Source organism: Penaeus monodon, chromosome 38 (assembly GCF_015228065.2).
Source record: "Penaeus monodon isolate SGIC_2016 chromosome 38, NSTDA_Pmon_1, whole genome shotgun sequence".
Classification (NCBI taxonomy): domain Eukaryota; kingdom Metazoa; phylum Arthropoda; class Malacostraca; order Decapoda; family Penaeidae; genus Penaeus; species Penaeus monodon.
Genome location: NC_051423.1, coordinates 30,801,556 through 30,816,555, shown reverse-complemented (window position 1 = coordinate 30,816,555; position 15,000 = coordinate 30,801,556). Strand labels below are relative to the sequence as shown.

General features: G+C 37.6%; 1 protein-coding gene across 6 annotated transcripts in view; it reads left to right on the top strand.

Annotated features, from left to right (window-relative positions):
• LOC119596441 (zinc finger A20 and AN1 domain-containing stress-associated protein 6-like) overlaps positions 1-12,580 on the top strand; it is a 105,236-nt gene extending 92,656 nt beyond the window's left edge. For all 6 annotated transcript variants that reach the window (XM_037945688.1, XM_037945686.1, XM_037945689.1 and 3 more), the window contains 4 exons: positions 5,093-5,333; positions 6,367-6,648; positions 8,534-8,702; positions 10,722-12,580. In XM_037945688.1, the coding sequence (XP_037801616.1) occupies positions 6,379-6,648; positions 8,534-8,702; positions 10,722-10,870 (588 nt within the window). In that variant the 5' untranslated portion in view covers positions 5,093-5,333; positions 6,367-6,378 and the 3' untranslated portion in view covers positions 10,871-12,580. The remainder of the gene's footprint in view (positions 1-5,092; positions 5,334-6,366; positions 6,649-8,533; positions 8,703-10,721) is intronic.
• Positions 12,581-15,000: the final 2,420 nt, after the last annotated feature.

Sequence of the window (15,000 nt, the reverse complement as noted above, 5' to 3'; positions counted from 1 at the left end):
ACATATTAGAATGGTATTTAGTCTAGGAACGCAGTCTCTGTTCTGTGTTAATGGGATGGCATTTGCGTATACTCTAGTGCCAGTCCGCTATACACCAGACGTTTTGCAAACAGTGCCCAGTGTGCTGGTGTTGGGTGTTGGCGTTACGATGAAGTGATCACCTGTCCTCATCATCATTATCATTGTCAGCCATCATCATCTGTCTCTGTTCTCTTCGCTCGTCTTGCTCAAGCAGGGTGTTTAGCAACTGCGGTTGTTCTCCGTGGTTGGCTGCTTGACAAACTCTTGCATAAGTTTTTCCCTCGCTAGCTCGGTAGCGCGAGCGACGTGTGAGCGACAACGCAACGTCAGGCGGTCAAACGTCTCGTAACATCGGCTGCTCTAACGCTCGGGCGATGGGGGGGGGGGGCTCTGTATGTCATTGCCTTTTCCCTCACTCTCGTCTCCGAGTCCGCGGATGCTTGGAATAACACCACCAGTGCCGGGGACAGAGGTTACATCATCAAGGTTAGACTTTGGACCCAAGATAAAAAAGTGCGGATTTAAGGTTATGTAAGGCGTCTTTTGTGCCGTCGAAAACCCGCCGCCCCATTCGCGGGGCTGCATCACTGGGTATTTTTCCCGGGATTAATATAAGCTGACAAGGATGGGGCTGAGTGATGTACCTGTTGTAGAGGCAACCTACATTACCCTCTTTGGAATATTGTCATGTAATGGTGAAGCTGCTGCTGCTGTTGTTGGTGTTAGCTGGTGTCACGTTGTATACCGCTGTGTTTGGGCGTTTAGGGGTGTCGCTTTCTAGTGTGGGTTAGTAAGTGGATATGTGTGTGTCAGTGTTTGATTATTTTCTTTGTTTTTTTTTTTAGGGGTGTTAGAGCAACGGACGACCTGTTTTATAAATGAATTATGTAATTGTTTATACATTAATGTATATAGTTAATCACTGTTGACATTAGATCGATTATTTAGACTGGTGACTATCAAACTTGGTCTTTTTTTATCAGTGTTATGGTGGGTGAACTAATCAGCTGGCACTGTGGCTGGGTCACATGTTATCATGAAGAGATAAATTAGTTTATTTATTTTATTTGTTTGCTCATTTTTGTTTTGCTTTGCTAGTGAAATTGGTACTTATAAATCAAATCAGCTATGCTTACGTGGCGTCATTTGATGAAATCATATATTGCTGTGGTTTATGCGTATAGAGTACGAACACGTAGATTTTTATATGATATTTTTTTTGTTCACCTTTGATAACATGGTTATCTTGGGACCTTGCGACACACACGGCATACAAACAACCACCACCTACCTCTAGTCTGTTAGTCTCTCTCTCTCTCTCTCTCTCTCTCTCTCTCTCTCTCTCTCTCTCTCTCTCTCTCTCTCTCTCTCCTCTCTCTCTCTACTCTCTCTCTCTCTCTCCTCTCTCTCTCTCTCTCTCTCTCTCTCTCTCTCTCTCTCTCTCTCTCTCTCTCCTCTCTCTCTCTCTCTCTCTCTCTCTCTCTCTCCTCTCTCTCCCTCTCTCTCTCCTCTTCCCTCTCTCTCTCCTCTCTCCCTCCTCTCCCTCTTCCTCTTCCTCTTCCTCTCTCTCTCTCTCTCCTCCTTCTCTCTTCTCTCCTCTCTCTCTTCTCTCTCTCCTTTCTCTTCTCTCTCTTCTCTCTCTCTCTCTTCTCTCTCTTCTCCTCTCTCTCTCTCTCTCTCCCCCCCTCCCTCCCTCCCTCCCTCCCTCCCTCCCTCCCTTTTCCTAATCTTTATCTTTTCCTCCCTTATTTATCTTATAAATAAAACTTGGTATATGTTTGTTTACCATATGCATTCAGTCCCCCGTGACCCTAGGGAGCTAAGACTTGGACCACAGGGTAATTTAACATGAGGAATGCCATAGGCAGGGTGACATCAGGGTCAGGGGTGTGGCAGGAAGTGGGTGGAGCAAAATTTGCCGTCTTATTAAGTAGAACTTTTGTACAGAAATTCTGCGTCCAGCAAAGACTCACTATACTGAGGTTTTATTTTGGCTTGGGGCTGAAATTAGACAAGATGAGTAACGCAGGCAAGATGACTTCAGGTAAAGGTGAAGCAGAGAGTGGGTGGAGTAGAACCTGTGTCCTTATTATCTAAAACTTCGGACCAAATGTTTAAACTTTGTCGGGACTTGAGTGAGTGAGTGAGTGTGTGTGTGGGGGGGGGGTGCGAGTGTGTGTGGGTGTTTGTATGTATGTATGTATGTGTATGTATATAATATATATAATATATATAATATATATAATATATATAATATATATAATATATATAATACACATAACACACATAACACACATAACACACACAACACACACAACACACACAACACACACAACACACACAACACACACAACACACACAACACACACAACACACACAACACACACAACACACACAACACACACAACACACACACACACACACACACACACACACACACACACACACACACACACACACACATAAATGTATATATTTATACACACGCACATCCATGCATGTATGCAAATTCACATTTATCTATGTATTTATTTATTTATATATGTATACATAATATCGTATTCCTCCTATTCATATTCATATTTATATTCATTTTCATTTTCATTTTCATTTTCTTTTCATTTACTTAAACGAATGATCCAATACATATGTGCTTGTGTGTACTCACTGTTTCTCCCACCGTTCTTACGCTCCTCCTCCTCCTCACTTTCCTGCCAGTCGTCCTAGAACGTTCTTGACCTTTGACCCAGCGCCAAGGCCTGTCAGTCGTGAGAGACATTTTGAGGCAGCAGCAAGCACCTTTACTCTTCCGTCCTATCTGGCTTTTGTGTTACATCAGTTGTACATACGAGTGTGCCGTATCCACACGCTGCGTTTAAAGCCGCCTGTGCCATCGTTGTTTTCTTGATATGCGTGGGCGGCGTTTTGCATTGCAACTATTCCAGAGGAGGGATTTATGAATGGAGGCGCAGCATAGCGTTGATGGGCGTGGGTGTAGGTGGAGCTTACCTACGGTTGTGGGAGTCGTGGTAGTAGCGAGTAGAGATGTGTTTAATGTTGGGCGGGGGTAGGTTGGCTGTCCTTAAAGGGGATAGTTGTGTGATGTAGCTTGGTAACAGAGGGCGTGGTCACTGAGCCACGACCAGCGACGGGACATGGGCCTGTGTTTCGTCACCCCACCTTTATGTGCGGGGATGAAAGCCTTGCAACCACAGTGTTTTGAACAAGACTTATTTTGCTCTAGTTTGATGCACGTCGCGGCTTGCGAACTGTGCTACTGGCGTCCGTAGAGAGCCAGGTCCGCATCGCCAGGTAAGAACTGCGGGATATAGGAATGTCAGGGAGATGCATGTTTCTCTCCTTTTTTTCCCTTCGTACGCAATACCCTGTACCAACAGCGGGCCTCAGAAGCCTTACGCCTAATAGAGAAGATGCATTGCCACAGATCTTGGTGTGGCTAGTCCGGAAGTCATCATCTTCGATTTAATTGAGCGAAAAATTGATTATTTTTCTGGACGAGCTCTTACTCACGTAGAAAAAAAAACTTAAGTGGATGACGTATTATTCGTGCGATGATTGCGGTTGACGGCGTTTTTGTCTACATTCACCATCGGCATCAGCACCAAGGCCAGCGCAATGAAGTTCTTACACGTCATCAGCTCACAGAGCGTGAATCGGCCTGGCCTCTACCCGTCGCCATTTCAGCCAGCCAATCGCCATAAATTAGAGTGGGAGACCACAGAAACATAAGCAAATCATCGTGAAATTAAAATGAGAGTCCGACATTACAATTAGCCGCGGGCCTTCGGAAAGTAGAACGGTGGCCCACTTTCTCAACCCTCTCCTCCCCCACCTCCACAGTACCGTTAAACGCGCTAATGGCTGGACACTTTTACCTGCGCTTATCGGAGGCGTTATTTGACAGGACATTACGTGCTTTCGTTTTTTTATTATTATTTTTTTCCCCCCTTGACTAGATGAAAATCGGTATGTAAGAACTAGCTTAAAAATTGCGCAGTCCCCCCGCAAATGAGTATGAATGAAAGTAGAAAATACATGGAGAGAAAACGGACCTATATCACACGTATACTGAGAAAGCGAGTCCATGCATATTGTTGTTGGAATTTTGTTTATTCCACGTGTGAAGTACTTTTCTCCTTTTTCCCTCTTGTTTTTTTTTATAATAACTAACAAACGGCAGGCGAGAAACCCGAGGCAGATGCTTTGATATAGTTTCACGGTTGTCAAAGGTTCTAAGCACCGAGAAAAAAAGTGAAAGGGGTTGTCGCAAACACTTTCTCTTTCAAGGTCTGTTGGCAGCTTGAATATGATAATTCATCTGTTTGAAAGGCTCATCTCATTGTATTAGTTAGGGTTGAAGATATTTCCTTTTCTTCCATATTTAAATGAAGAACTTCATTTTTATGGTTTACTGGATGTTCTTACAGCATTTTACCATCTACTCAGGATTATTACTTCAAGAAAGTAATGTAGTAAAAGGCGTATATGAAGTGAAAGTGTACATGGGAATGTATTTGCAAATTAGCAATAAGGAATTAAACATACGGTACTAAAAGTAGAACATGAGCATTTCCAACCTCTAGCTTGTCAAACAATCAAATTATTACTAACCCATTGATCAGCAAACTAATCATGAATACACTAGATTTCTTTTCACATATTGTGTTCTAAGCTGCTCAGTGAAATGCTTTGAAAACTTTACTATAACTCTCCTCCACTTGTGCTAGGGATGGGAAAACTCGAAAACAAATAGTGGTTGCAAGGCTGAAGACCAAAATTATTATTCAGATTACATTAAAATACACAAGAAATCAGTTAACCTGTGTCTGGAAAGCTCAGATGTCTATTCTTGTAACTTTGCCTTATATAGCCTTTGAATGTAAATAAACTAAGTTGAAAGATAACTTATCAAATGATAATGCTCAGGAGAGAGGGTTTTCATGCATGTGCCCTAGTTCTACTTTTTGGAGGAGGTATCATTTTTTATAATTTTGTACTTTCTATAATTTCACTGAGAGCCAACTAATAAACTTTTTTGTTTCATTTCCAGGTTACACAAGGCTAAACGGAGAGCACTACTCAGGAACTGACAGAAGAACTCTTATCAAGAGACGTGAGAGAGATCATCTGTACCAGAGTGGTCGCAGCAGTGAGCAGAGCTTGCTGTGTGAGAGGTGAAGTTGGAGGAGGAGGCATCTAAGCCCACAGTCTTTTATCCAGCGGAGTGAGGCGGCTGCTGTCGGCTGCCCACCCCATCCCTACCCACAACTCTGGCAGGAGGAGAGCAACAGGTACGTTTTTACAATAATCAAGGAGAGACACTGTTACTCCTTGTGTTTTGTGTGCATGGTGTGGGCCAGGATGACCAAAGCTGGGACCATGCTTGCAGCACTGTGTTTGGTTCCATAGCTTAGTGCAGATCATAATCCCACATCATAAACACTTCTGATTTGCTGTTGATATCAAAGTTGCTTGTTTACTATGAATAACTAATTTTTGGGGGGAGGGTTAATTAATTGACAATGCTTTACCGTCGATTCACACAGTCAGAACATAATAAGTGTCAGAAATGGTAAAGTATCTTGTATAGGGCCCAGAAGGGGGGTTGATAGGTATAGGTTTAAAGAAGTAAAAACTGTGTACTAAGATATTAATTAAATCAAATTATTATTTCTTAGTTTGAAATGATAAAAATACTTGAAGGAATAAATGCCCCAAGTTCAGACAAAGAACCAGTACACATATGGATTGTGTTATTCTTTTATTTTAAATATTTCATTAAAATCATTAATGAAATTCCTTTGTTTTATTTTTTAATGTTCTTTCGACTATGCAGAAATTATTGAAATTAGATTATTAATACATATTTTCATGACACAGGAAGCCAGAATTCAATGCACATGTTAGTCATACAAAGTCTTATCTACAGCCTTATATTTAATTATGTACCTAAGGGAGTGTGTTTAGTAGGATCAAATGACGCAACTAATCTTGTCCTAATTGGTTATGTACTGATGATTGGGCATACTGTGACTTGATGAGCTAGTATTGATGTGTACCAGAATTGTTCTTGCTTTGCACTGTGCTGCAGTTTTCCTATTTACTTTCACTGATAGTAACGGAATTTTTTTGTCCTTGTGATGTGCAAATTTAGACTGCTGGATAGCTATAACTTTTATATGTTTTTTTCTCATTGTTTATATGTTTTTTTCTCATTGCTTTTCGTTTTTATGTTTACCCAGTCAAAGGTTATTTGCTATACTTATGTTGATTTGTTTTGTAATTTATAGTGCCAGTCATAATTAATCAACTGTTCCTTTCTAGATTGACCGGAGGATGGAGCGCGAGAGCAATCAGCTTGAGACTGGTCCCATCCTTTGTCGCATGGGTTGTGGATTCTTTGGATCCCCAAATACAGATGGACTCTGCTCTAAGTGTTATAAGGACACACTCAAAAAGAAGCAGCAACCACCTTCTACAGTGACTTCTCCCACAGCCTCAGTAGCCCCTACCTCAGCATCTCCAGCACCCCCAGCTTCTGCTCTCCATCAGGCTGCCACTGTCGTCACAACCACAGGCCAGCCAACTGTGCCCACCCTAACACAGGTTTGTGGATTACAGTGCTTCAGAGTTTGGCTTTAGGAAAAAGACAATATCTTTATTTAGTTTGATTGTGGGTTAATTTCACTTTGTATTATGCTACCACTTGTAGGTGTAATGAAAAAGAAACAAGGAACATTTATGTTTATAACCACACTTTTGGCCAAAGTTTTCTAGATTCTATGCAAGTTAAACTAGAAACATTATGATTGATTATATTGTGCATGACAGGGAAGCTCTAAAGAATATTATTTTTAGGGAAAATTTTCCTAAAGTTGACCAGTGACAATTAAGAAATAAATTCCAGGGGTATATTTCCCCCATTGTACAGTTATGAAGTAAATAAAACAATAAAACTGGTACTGAGAATGTTGTCAGAAAGAAAAATAAAGGAAAAATAGATCAGTAAAATAGAAATAACATGTACTTCTTTTTCTTATTATAAGTACAGACCACTCGGTGTTAGTAAATAATTTTATCATCAGGAGCAATAGTAGAAATCTTGCAGATTGTTTAGGAATTCAAAAGATAAATGCATAAATTCAAAATAATTGTTTATAAAAGCAGTAAGTATAGATATGGTGCCTAAATCCTATCAAGAAATTCATAAAACCCTTATTCATTGGGCATATTAACCCTTTCCCGAAGGGTGGTATGTACGTATATGCCATGGTGTATGTATGGCCATGCCATAATTTTTTTTTTAACAATTATGGCAAAATATTATTTTTTTGCCACTGAAAATGTGGTTAAGTAGTTTTTAACTTTTTCTCATTTTTCCTATACTATGCATTTCATAAAGGGTTCTTGGGCTTCTGAGGTTAGCATAAAAACAATTAGGTCAGTAATCGACTACATTGGCCAGAGATATGTATTTTGAAAAAGAAAAAAAAAATGTATTTACAAAAACACTAAACATAAAATTATATTTATATGGAAGTGATAATATAGACCTGTTGAAACTAAAGTTATCTTCAAAAATAACTTGAAAATAAAAAATGCAAAAAAAAAAAAAAATACAACAAAACCTACGGTTACAACTCCATGATACCACACACTGCTTATTTTATTCAGACTATAGAGTGAATTCCGTGGAAAGGAACTGGGGACCCTACCACGTACTCACTCCAAGAGCATCACAACATGAAAAACTACAATTAAGTATCATGCTGTGACCACGGCGGCTCAGACATGAACCTACCGTTAAAAGAAGAAGAATAGAGTGAATAGTGATCAACTATGGAGTCTATATAACAACAAAAATATCCTACAGTCTTGATTTATCAGGAAATATGGGAAATAGAGACCTTAGAAAATAATAATATTGAAAATACAACATAGGCTCTTAGTATTACGAAGAAAAGAAAGGGATGCTGATATTGGGCATGAGCGGTCACGCATGCTAAGTCCATGCCACTATGAGTACTACCCGTCGGGAAAGGGTTAAATGGCAAATGACATTATTTAACAGTGAATTTTCTGAGAGATCAGTACACAACTAAATTTCCCAGATTTCCTCTAAAATCTCTATAGATAATTGGTTATGCACTTGTACTTTATACAATGTAAAATTATTTTTAGGGAGGATAGAAAATTTAAAATCATGTTTTCTTTTGCAGTGGGTACAGAAATGTGGATTTTTACTTTTTACTTTTCTTTCTTTATGTCTTTCTTTCTTTCTTTCTTACTAAACACATGTAAACAGTGTTGTTCACAAAACAGGATACCATAGTATGATATTTGCTTTGTTGCTTACATCCACACGTCTTTGCCTATTTGTATGTATGTAGATAAAGACGTATTTTAAGGTTGGGATGTACATCTTTCCATCTTCATTAAACTGTGTACCACCCGTTTGCAACATTCAGCTAAAGCACAGGTTCTTTTCCAGGTGGCAGGTGTACCAGGAACCCCAGAAAAGTGTGAAACCACAGAGGATGCAGGAGCATCGGCTGCAGATGGTGCAGAAGCAGATATTGATGCCAACAGTCCAGACAAGGATGGAGCCAAGAAGAAGAAGAACAAGTGTCAGATGTGCAAGAAGAAGGTTGGCCTCACAGGTAAGAGCATCTTGAGGAGAGATTAGAATGGTAGATTAGACAGAAGTAGTGTAGTAAAATAGTTAGAAGACACATGCAGTGGAGATGAGAATGGATGCATACAAGAAAAAGATATAAAAGAGAATTGGGTAACTTCATAATGCAGAAGATGTAGTTTTGCATTTTTTTTGTTAAATCTTCATTTGGATTACCTAGAATGCTTATGAAGTTTTAATGAAAACTAATTTGTACCATCTCTGCATTGAAAAATTATACATTCTCATTTATAACTTTTTCTCCTTTTGTAACGATGAACTCTGTTCATAGATGCATACCAGTGGGTGGGTACCAAAGAATTTGCTCAGAGGGAAGGAAATTCTTTCTTCAAAAGAGAATAGGTTTCCTGGTGAATGGACAACCAGGAATGCTATTACTTTCTAAAGGCATTTGAAATTTTCAAAAAGACTTACCATATACTGGTCACATTGAAGATATCCTTCCTGTCTTTCTGTTTAGCAGGTGTGGCACTGCATTCAACAGTTGAAGTAGAATTTGGGAATGCAAAAATAAATTTTTGATTGAAAATACCATCAGTAATAGGAAAATGGAAATATAATGGACTGTAGTTATAAGTTACTTGAAAATAATTTTGTGATCCATCTAAGCTAGAAGAAAGCAAAGGTAGTCATTGTAAAAAAAAATAAAAATAAATAAATAAAAAAATGATAATGATAATAATCTTTTGTAATTCCCGTAAAGTATATTACATCCCTCCCAGCATCAGAAACAAGCCTTGAGATTTTTAAAACATGTTAGTCAGTGCACTAATTAAAGTAAACAAAAACAGAAACAAGGAAGAATTGAAAAGGGAAGAAGAATGGAAAATGTATGGAATGATTTAAAGGAGAAGACGTCCATTAAAGGTTTGGGCATTTGTTAGCATTTTATAAAGTGTTACTCAGTTGAAGGTAAAAGCCTTTAAATTGATCATTTTTTCGGAGACCGGATGGACTTTGGTAATGTGAGTAGATGTAAGTAAATAGAACTGATGTAGATCCAAACAACTAAATGCACAGACAGTGTAATTTTAGAAACAAGGATGTGACTTGACAAATATTGCCTGTTCCAGAAATAAAAATATGGAATGTCTGAGCATTAGTTTACAGGGAGACTTGTGTAGCTTTCTGTATTTGAAATGCAATCATACCGTGGGTATAGATTGTACATCTGAATGAGAGTTCTAATTTTCTGGCAGGAAATGGAAATTTTAACAGCAATACCATGCTAGCTGTAAATTGATTGGCTTATATTTATTGACAAACGATGTCATGGTTATTATGTCAAAGGGGTTTTTCCACTTCTGACCCGAATCACAGATTGTCCTTCTTGTTGTAAACATATAATTTGGTGCAAAGAGCCGATAGAAGGCAAAAAAGGAAAAAACTAGCACTCTGTTACGATTTCCATTTGATAAGGGAGTGCTATTGATTATGCGTGAAAATAGAGCAAAATGAGAGAAATAGTGATGGCTTTATGGGTGTTGTATCATCTGGGAGGGAAGAAAATACTTCAGATTAGTGTGTGTGTGTGTAGGATAGTAAAAATGCATGTGTACATGTAGTTTAGTATAAAGCTTTGAAATGAGATATCCTGTATTCTCATGACAAGGTTTTTTATGAGTATACTACAAGGTTTCCTCAGTGTACTCTTTGTTCAGAAAAAAAACTGAAGACCATTTAAATGATTCATGGAAATTTCATTTCATTCATTTCATCATGTATGTGGTCAGTTCAAGTTTGAATCATTAATTTAACAATACACCATTTTAATTAGTAAAATTAAAAGTGACTTCAATCAGTGGAGAAAAGTTTTTGCCATTATACTTTACTCTTTCATGTCATGCTTCATCCAAGGACCCAATTGCAAGTATTGATAGCATAATGTTTGAAGTGAAAATTATGGGGATCATAATGGAAGTGAAGGTAATAATATAGTTTAAGCTTGAAGATCATATATTGATTGTGAATTTCTTTCTGACAGGTTTTACATGCAGGTGTGGAGGCCTTTTCTGCTCAGTGCATCGCTACAGTAATGAACACCACTGCACGTTTGACTACCGTGAACATGGAGCGGAAGAGATCAGGCGGAACAACCCTGTCATTAAGGGTGAAAAAATCCAGAAGATATGAAGACACCACTAGACGGCCAACAGTCGAGCCCCACCTCACCCCAGCTTAGGTCGCTAACAATGAAGGAAGAAAGGAAGTGAAAAGAGTCGTTAGATGACTTGGATCATAGGGTGTTATGGTCATGTCAGGAGTTAACAAGTTTTGATTTTTCCTTTTTCTTCTATGAATATATTTGGAAATAGGCACATTTGTATACTAGGGTTACTGTAATATTTTTGACAGGGGATCTGTCTGCAGTGATCATGCTGGAATTTTTGAGTTGTGTTGGTTGGCTCTGCTGTGTTGTGTGTTTGTGTCTGCGTGGGGGGCTGTAGAAACTGTTGTTGCTGGAGGTCCCGCCACTTGTGTCTAGCATTACCTCATCATTTCACTACTGTCATCACGTCATAACCATTACTTTCATAGTCATATCTCATGTGTCACCATCACCCCATCAACTTGGCATCCTCATCCATCATTTCACTGTCTCATCATATGTCGTCTAGTATGTAGGGAAAACTTACCTGACGGATGCCTTGGCACAAGGTCTTGTTGGGCAGAACTCATATACTGCGTCCTTGAAAAAAAAATAAGAAAAAAATTGTGGTGTTCCTTAAAGGGCAGATCCACTACATGAAGTGTACTTGCTCTAGTTAACTGAAGGGTAAAGAAGAATAAGTTTAACCTGTGTAACAAATGGATGATGCCCACTTCTGACCCTCGCAGCCACTTGCTGTGCGTATCTTCAGATCCGGACATCGCCCTCCTGGGTCAACAAATGGCCTTAACTCTCCATGCCACGCCACTTCTCCAAGTACCACCTGGGCAGGCCACTGAAACAAAAACTTTTGCTCGGAATGGTTTGTGGGATTGTGTGTTAACTGGCGCAGCCTCCTCAAGGTCTGTTGGCCCAGTCGAAGTGATGCCTTACTGCAAGTGACATGTGAGCCAAGGATTCTTTGATCCCATGTTATTATGCACTTGGACTTAACATATAGATGGGCTTTCAAGCCTTTTGTACCAAGCGTATTAAATTAATAATTACTGCAACATTTGTAGTGGCTATGAGAAATGGACAAAAAATGAGGTAGCCTTGTTTGTATGTGTGTGTATGAATGATACTTACCTCTAGGGCAATTGTGTTAGCATGTGTGCTATTACTCTTATTATCATAACTTCAAATGTAAAAACAGCTCACTTACCACTTGGGATTCTTATGGGGAAAATGCCTCTTGTAGGAACTTGTCTGTCCTTACATCAGTGTCTTTATATTGATTGAGCTATGGGGGTTTCCTTTGTTTATGATCCTCAATACAAGCTCTGTGCATTATTATCTTACACTTGATATGCACCTCAAACTGATGGAGTAAAATTATTTGATTTTTTTTGTAAGAAGCGTTTCTCTTGTTTGTGTTTTTATTGCCGTAGTTGGTGCTTATACAGAGTAGCAGACGTATTGAACATCACAGTTTTTAATGAAAATAAAGGTAACTGGCAAGCTCCTTACAAATGTTGTTGTGATGCCCTTTGAAAGCCACGCCATGTTTGCTCCTTCCATTTTAGTGTTTAGTTTTATGCCAGTCCAATGGCATCTTGTTTGTGAGGAGTTTGTTTCTTTGCTTTATAACTATTCCCTCTTGATTACCATTATTATCAATAGTCATTGTTACTATATACGATTTGTAGTCAAATATGTCCTGGTGTGCTCAAATAAATGGGTACAGCTAACTATGAAAGTGTTTCATTGTTCTTCCCTGTTGAGCAGAACTAATAGCTGACTAATAACACTTTAATCAATGGACAATAAAATCTGTCTTTAACCCAATCACCCCGGATTTATGTTCTGTCCCTTGTAGGTTTTTGTGAATTTTGTTACATACAGATGGCTCCACATGTGCTCAGCCTCCAAGGAGTCTATCAGTAGGCCCTACTGACTGATCTTGATTTCCCCATTCCTTGAATTGGCGGGAAAATGCGTTTTTCCTTTTAATACAATTGATATCAATACGTTATTATTGTTATTGATGTTATGATTATTAAAGTATTATTAAAATCTTGTTAACATTTAAGACAATGAAATAATGCAAAAGATCCTTTCCAAAAGTCAAGGAAAAGGGTAAACAGGTGAGAAAGGTAGGACTAATAAGTGACCCCTTGATGACTAACACTTGTAGAGCCATCTATATGTGAATACAATAAATAAACCTGTGTTACAGTAGGCATGGCATGTATTCTTGCCAAACGTGCCGATTGGGTTAATTTTAGTATATACTATTTTGGGTATGTGTTTCTAGATGAACAATGCTTAATACATCTTTTCAGCATTTATATATAAATTCCACTGATGAGATCATTACAAACAAACCTATATAAGAATATGATCAGTTAAGTCAGATATCTGGCAGTCTAGTGTTTTATCAGAAAGTACAAAAATGTCATGCAGTTAGATAGTTTTATGTTATCTTCCACATAGGTTTTTAAAAGCCCCCAGATATCTTTTTATGATGTTTAGATTAACAACCAGTATGTTTTTTGTCAAGATTATCTGAAAGTAGACCTTTGAAATTAATAGCCCTGTTTGACACTTTTAAAGATGCAACTTTACCTTTATTCTTTCCATCTTTCCATCAATAAATTAAAAGTACCTTGTGTCACTTCCATTCATTATCAACAATGGTTTATGAAAGAGAAGAAGAAACACAGAGGAAATATATGAATTTGATTAGGGAAAATACAAAGAACTTCACTACTTGTCATACATGGTCTTGGGACGTTCACATAGCACTGTACACCAGCTGTCGTAATAGATTAATCAAGTATTCCTGATAGGAATTTTTTTTATAATAATATAGCATTATATAGCATTAACCTCGGTTAGAATTACAGTCAGTTTTCAGGTTGGTAGAAATATCGAACTCCATAGCATATAAAGTGGCTAATTAAATATTGACATTATCATTAAATTAAATAAATTGTATGTGCTTAATTACTTGGGTTGATTTCATAAATTATATTTTCTTTAACCCAAAAACAGATAAAATCTTTAGTATGGGAAATACATCTATTATAGGTTATAATTATAATCAAGAACAGATGCGCTGTAATGATTGTGTCGTTGTTATTTGTTGAGTGATGAAAACTTGTGTAGATGAGTAATAGATATTATATTATAATATATTTATAACAGATTATAGATCGATAGATGAATACTCTTATCTGCAGTGATCTGATTTCGGAGAAAGTGATCTCGAAATCCTAAGTCATACAAAGAATGGTGTTGCCAGCCCACTATGTGCTTTGCTCTGTTTACATAGGATATTTTTTGCATAAGGATATTACATTTACTCAGCTAATGGTGTATGACCATATAACATATTTATTATAAAACTTCAGTGAAGGCCAAGTGAAAGCACTCCAATGCAGTATACTCACTCGGACAATACTACCTGCCATTCCATTGCCTCGGTAGCTGCTTGACATAAACAGGAAAGTTATAAAGTTAGATATCTCTTTTAAAGCTTTTTTCTACTCCAGGCCCCACAAGTTCTAGACCTTTTGTTCAAAATACTTTTGAGAGAGGTTAGAAAAGGGGTTCAGAAAAACTTTTGAAAATAGTATATCTTTTGTGCATGTGATGAATGAATAAATCAACACTCCTATTTCTTTGTGAATAGCTAAGATAACTGTATGAAACATGATCGCTCTTGATCTAAATGCTGATAAACTGATAAATTGTTTGGGAGAAGCAACCAAAATGTTTAGATAAATCTGGTACTTATTTTAATTAGCAGTTGATACAGAATATACATCAAATAACAAAAATGAATATTGACCCTGATTTTGTCAAGAAGTCTTTCTGTTAGTTTTGCATTTGAATGTAATAGAAAGAAAGATGACACATATAAACAGGAATATGTACAGCACATATTGCATGACTGTATTATCCATTTTGTTTATTAATTTGGAAGTAGTGCAGAACATTATCGTAAATCTGACCATTGCCTCAACCAAAGACAGAAAAACACAAGTAACATACATGAAAATAAACTCATCCATAAATATATATATATATATATATATATATATATATATATATATATATATATATATATATATATATATATATATATATATATATATATATATATATA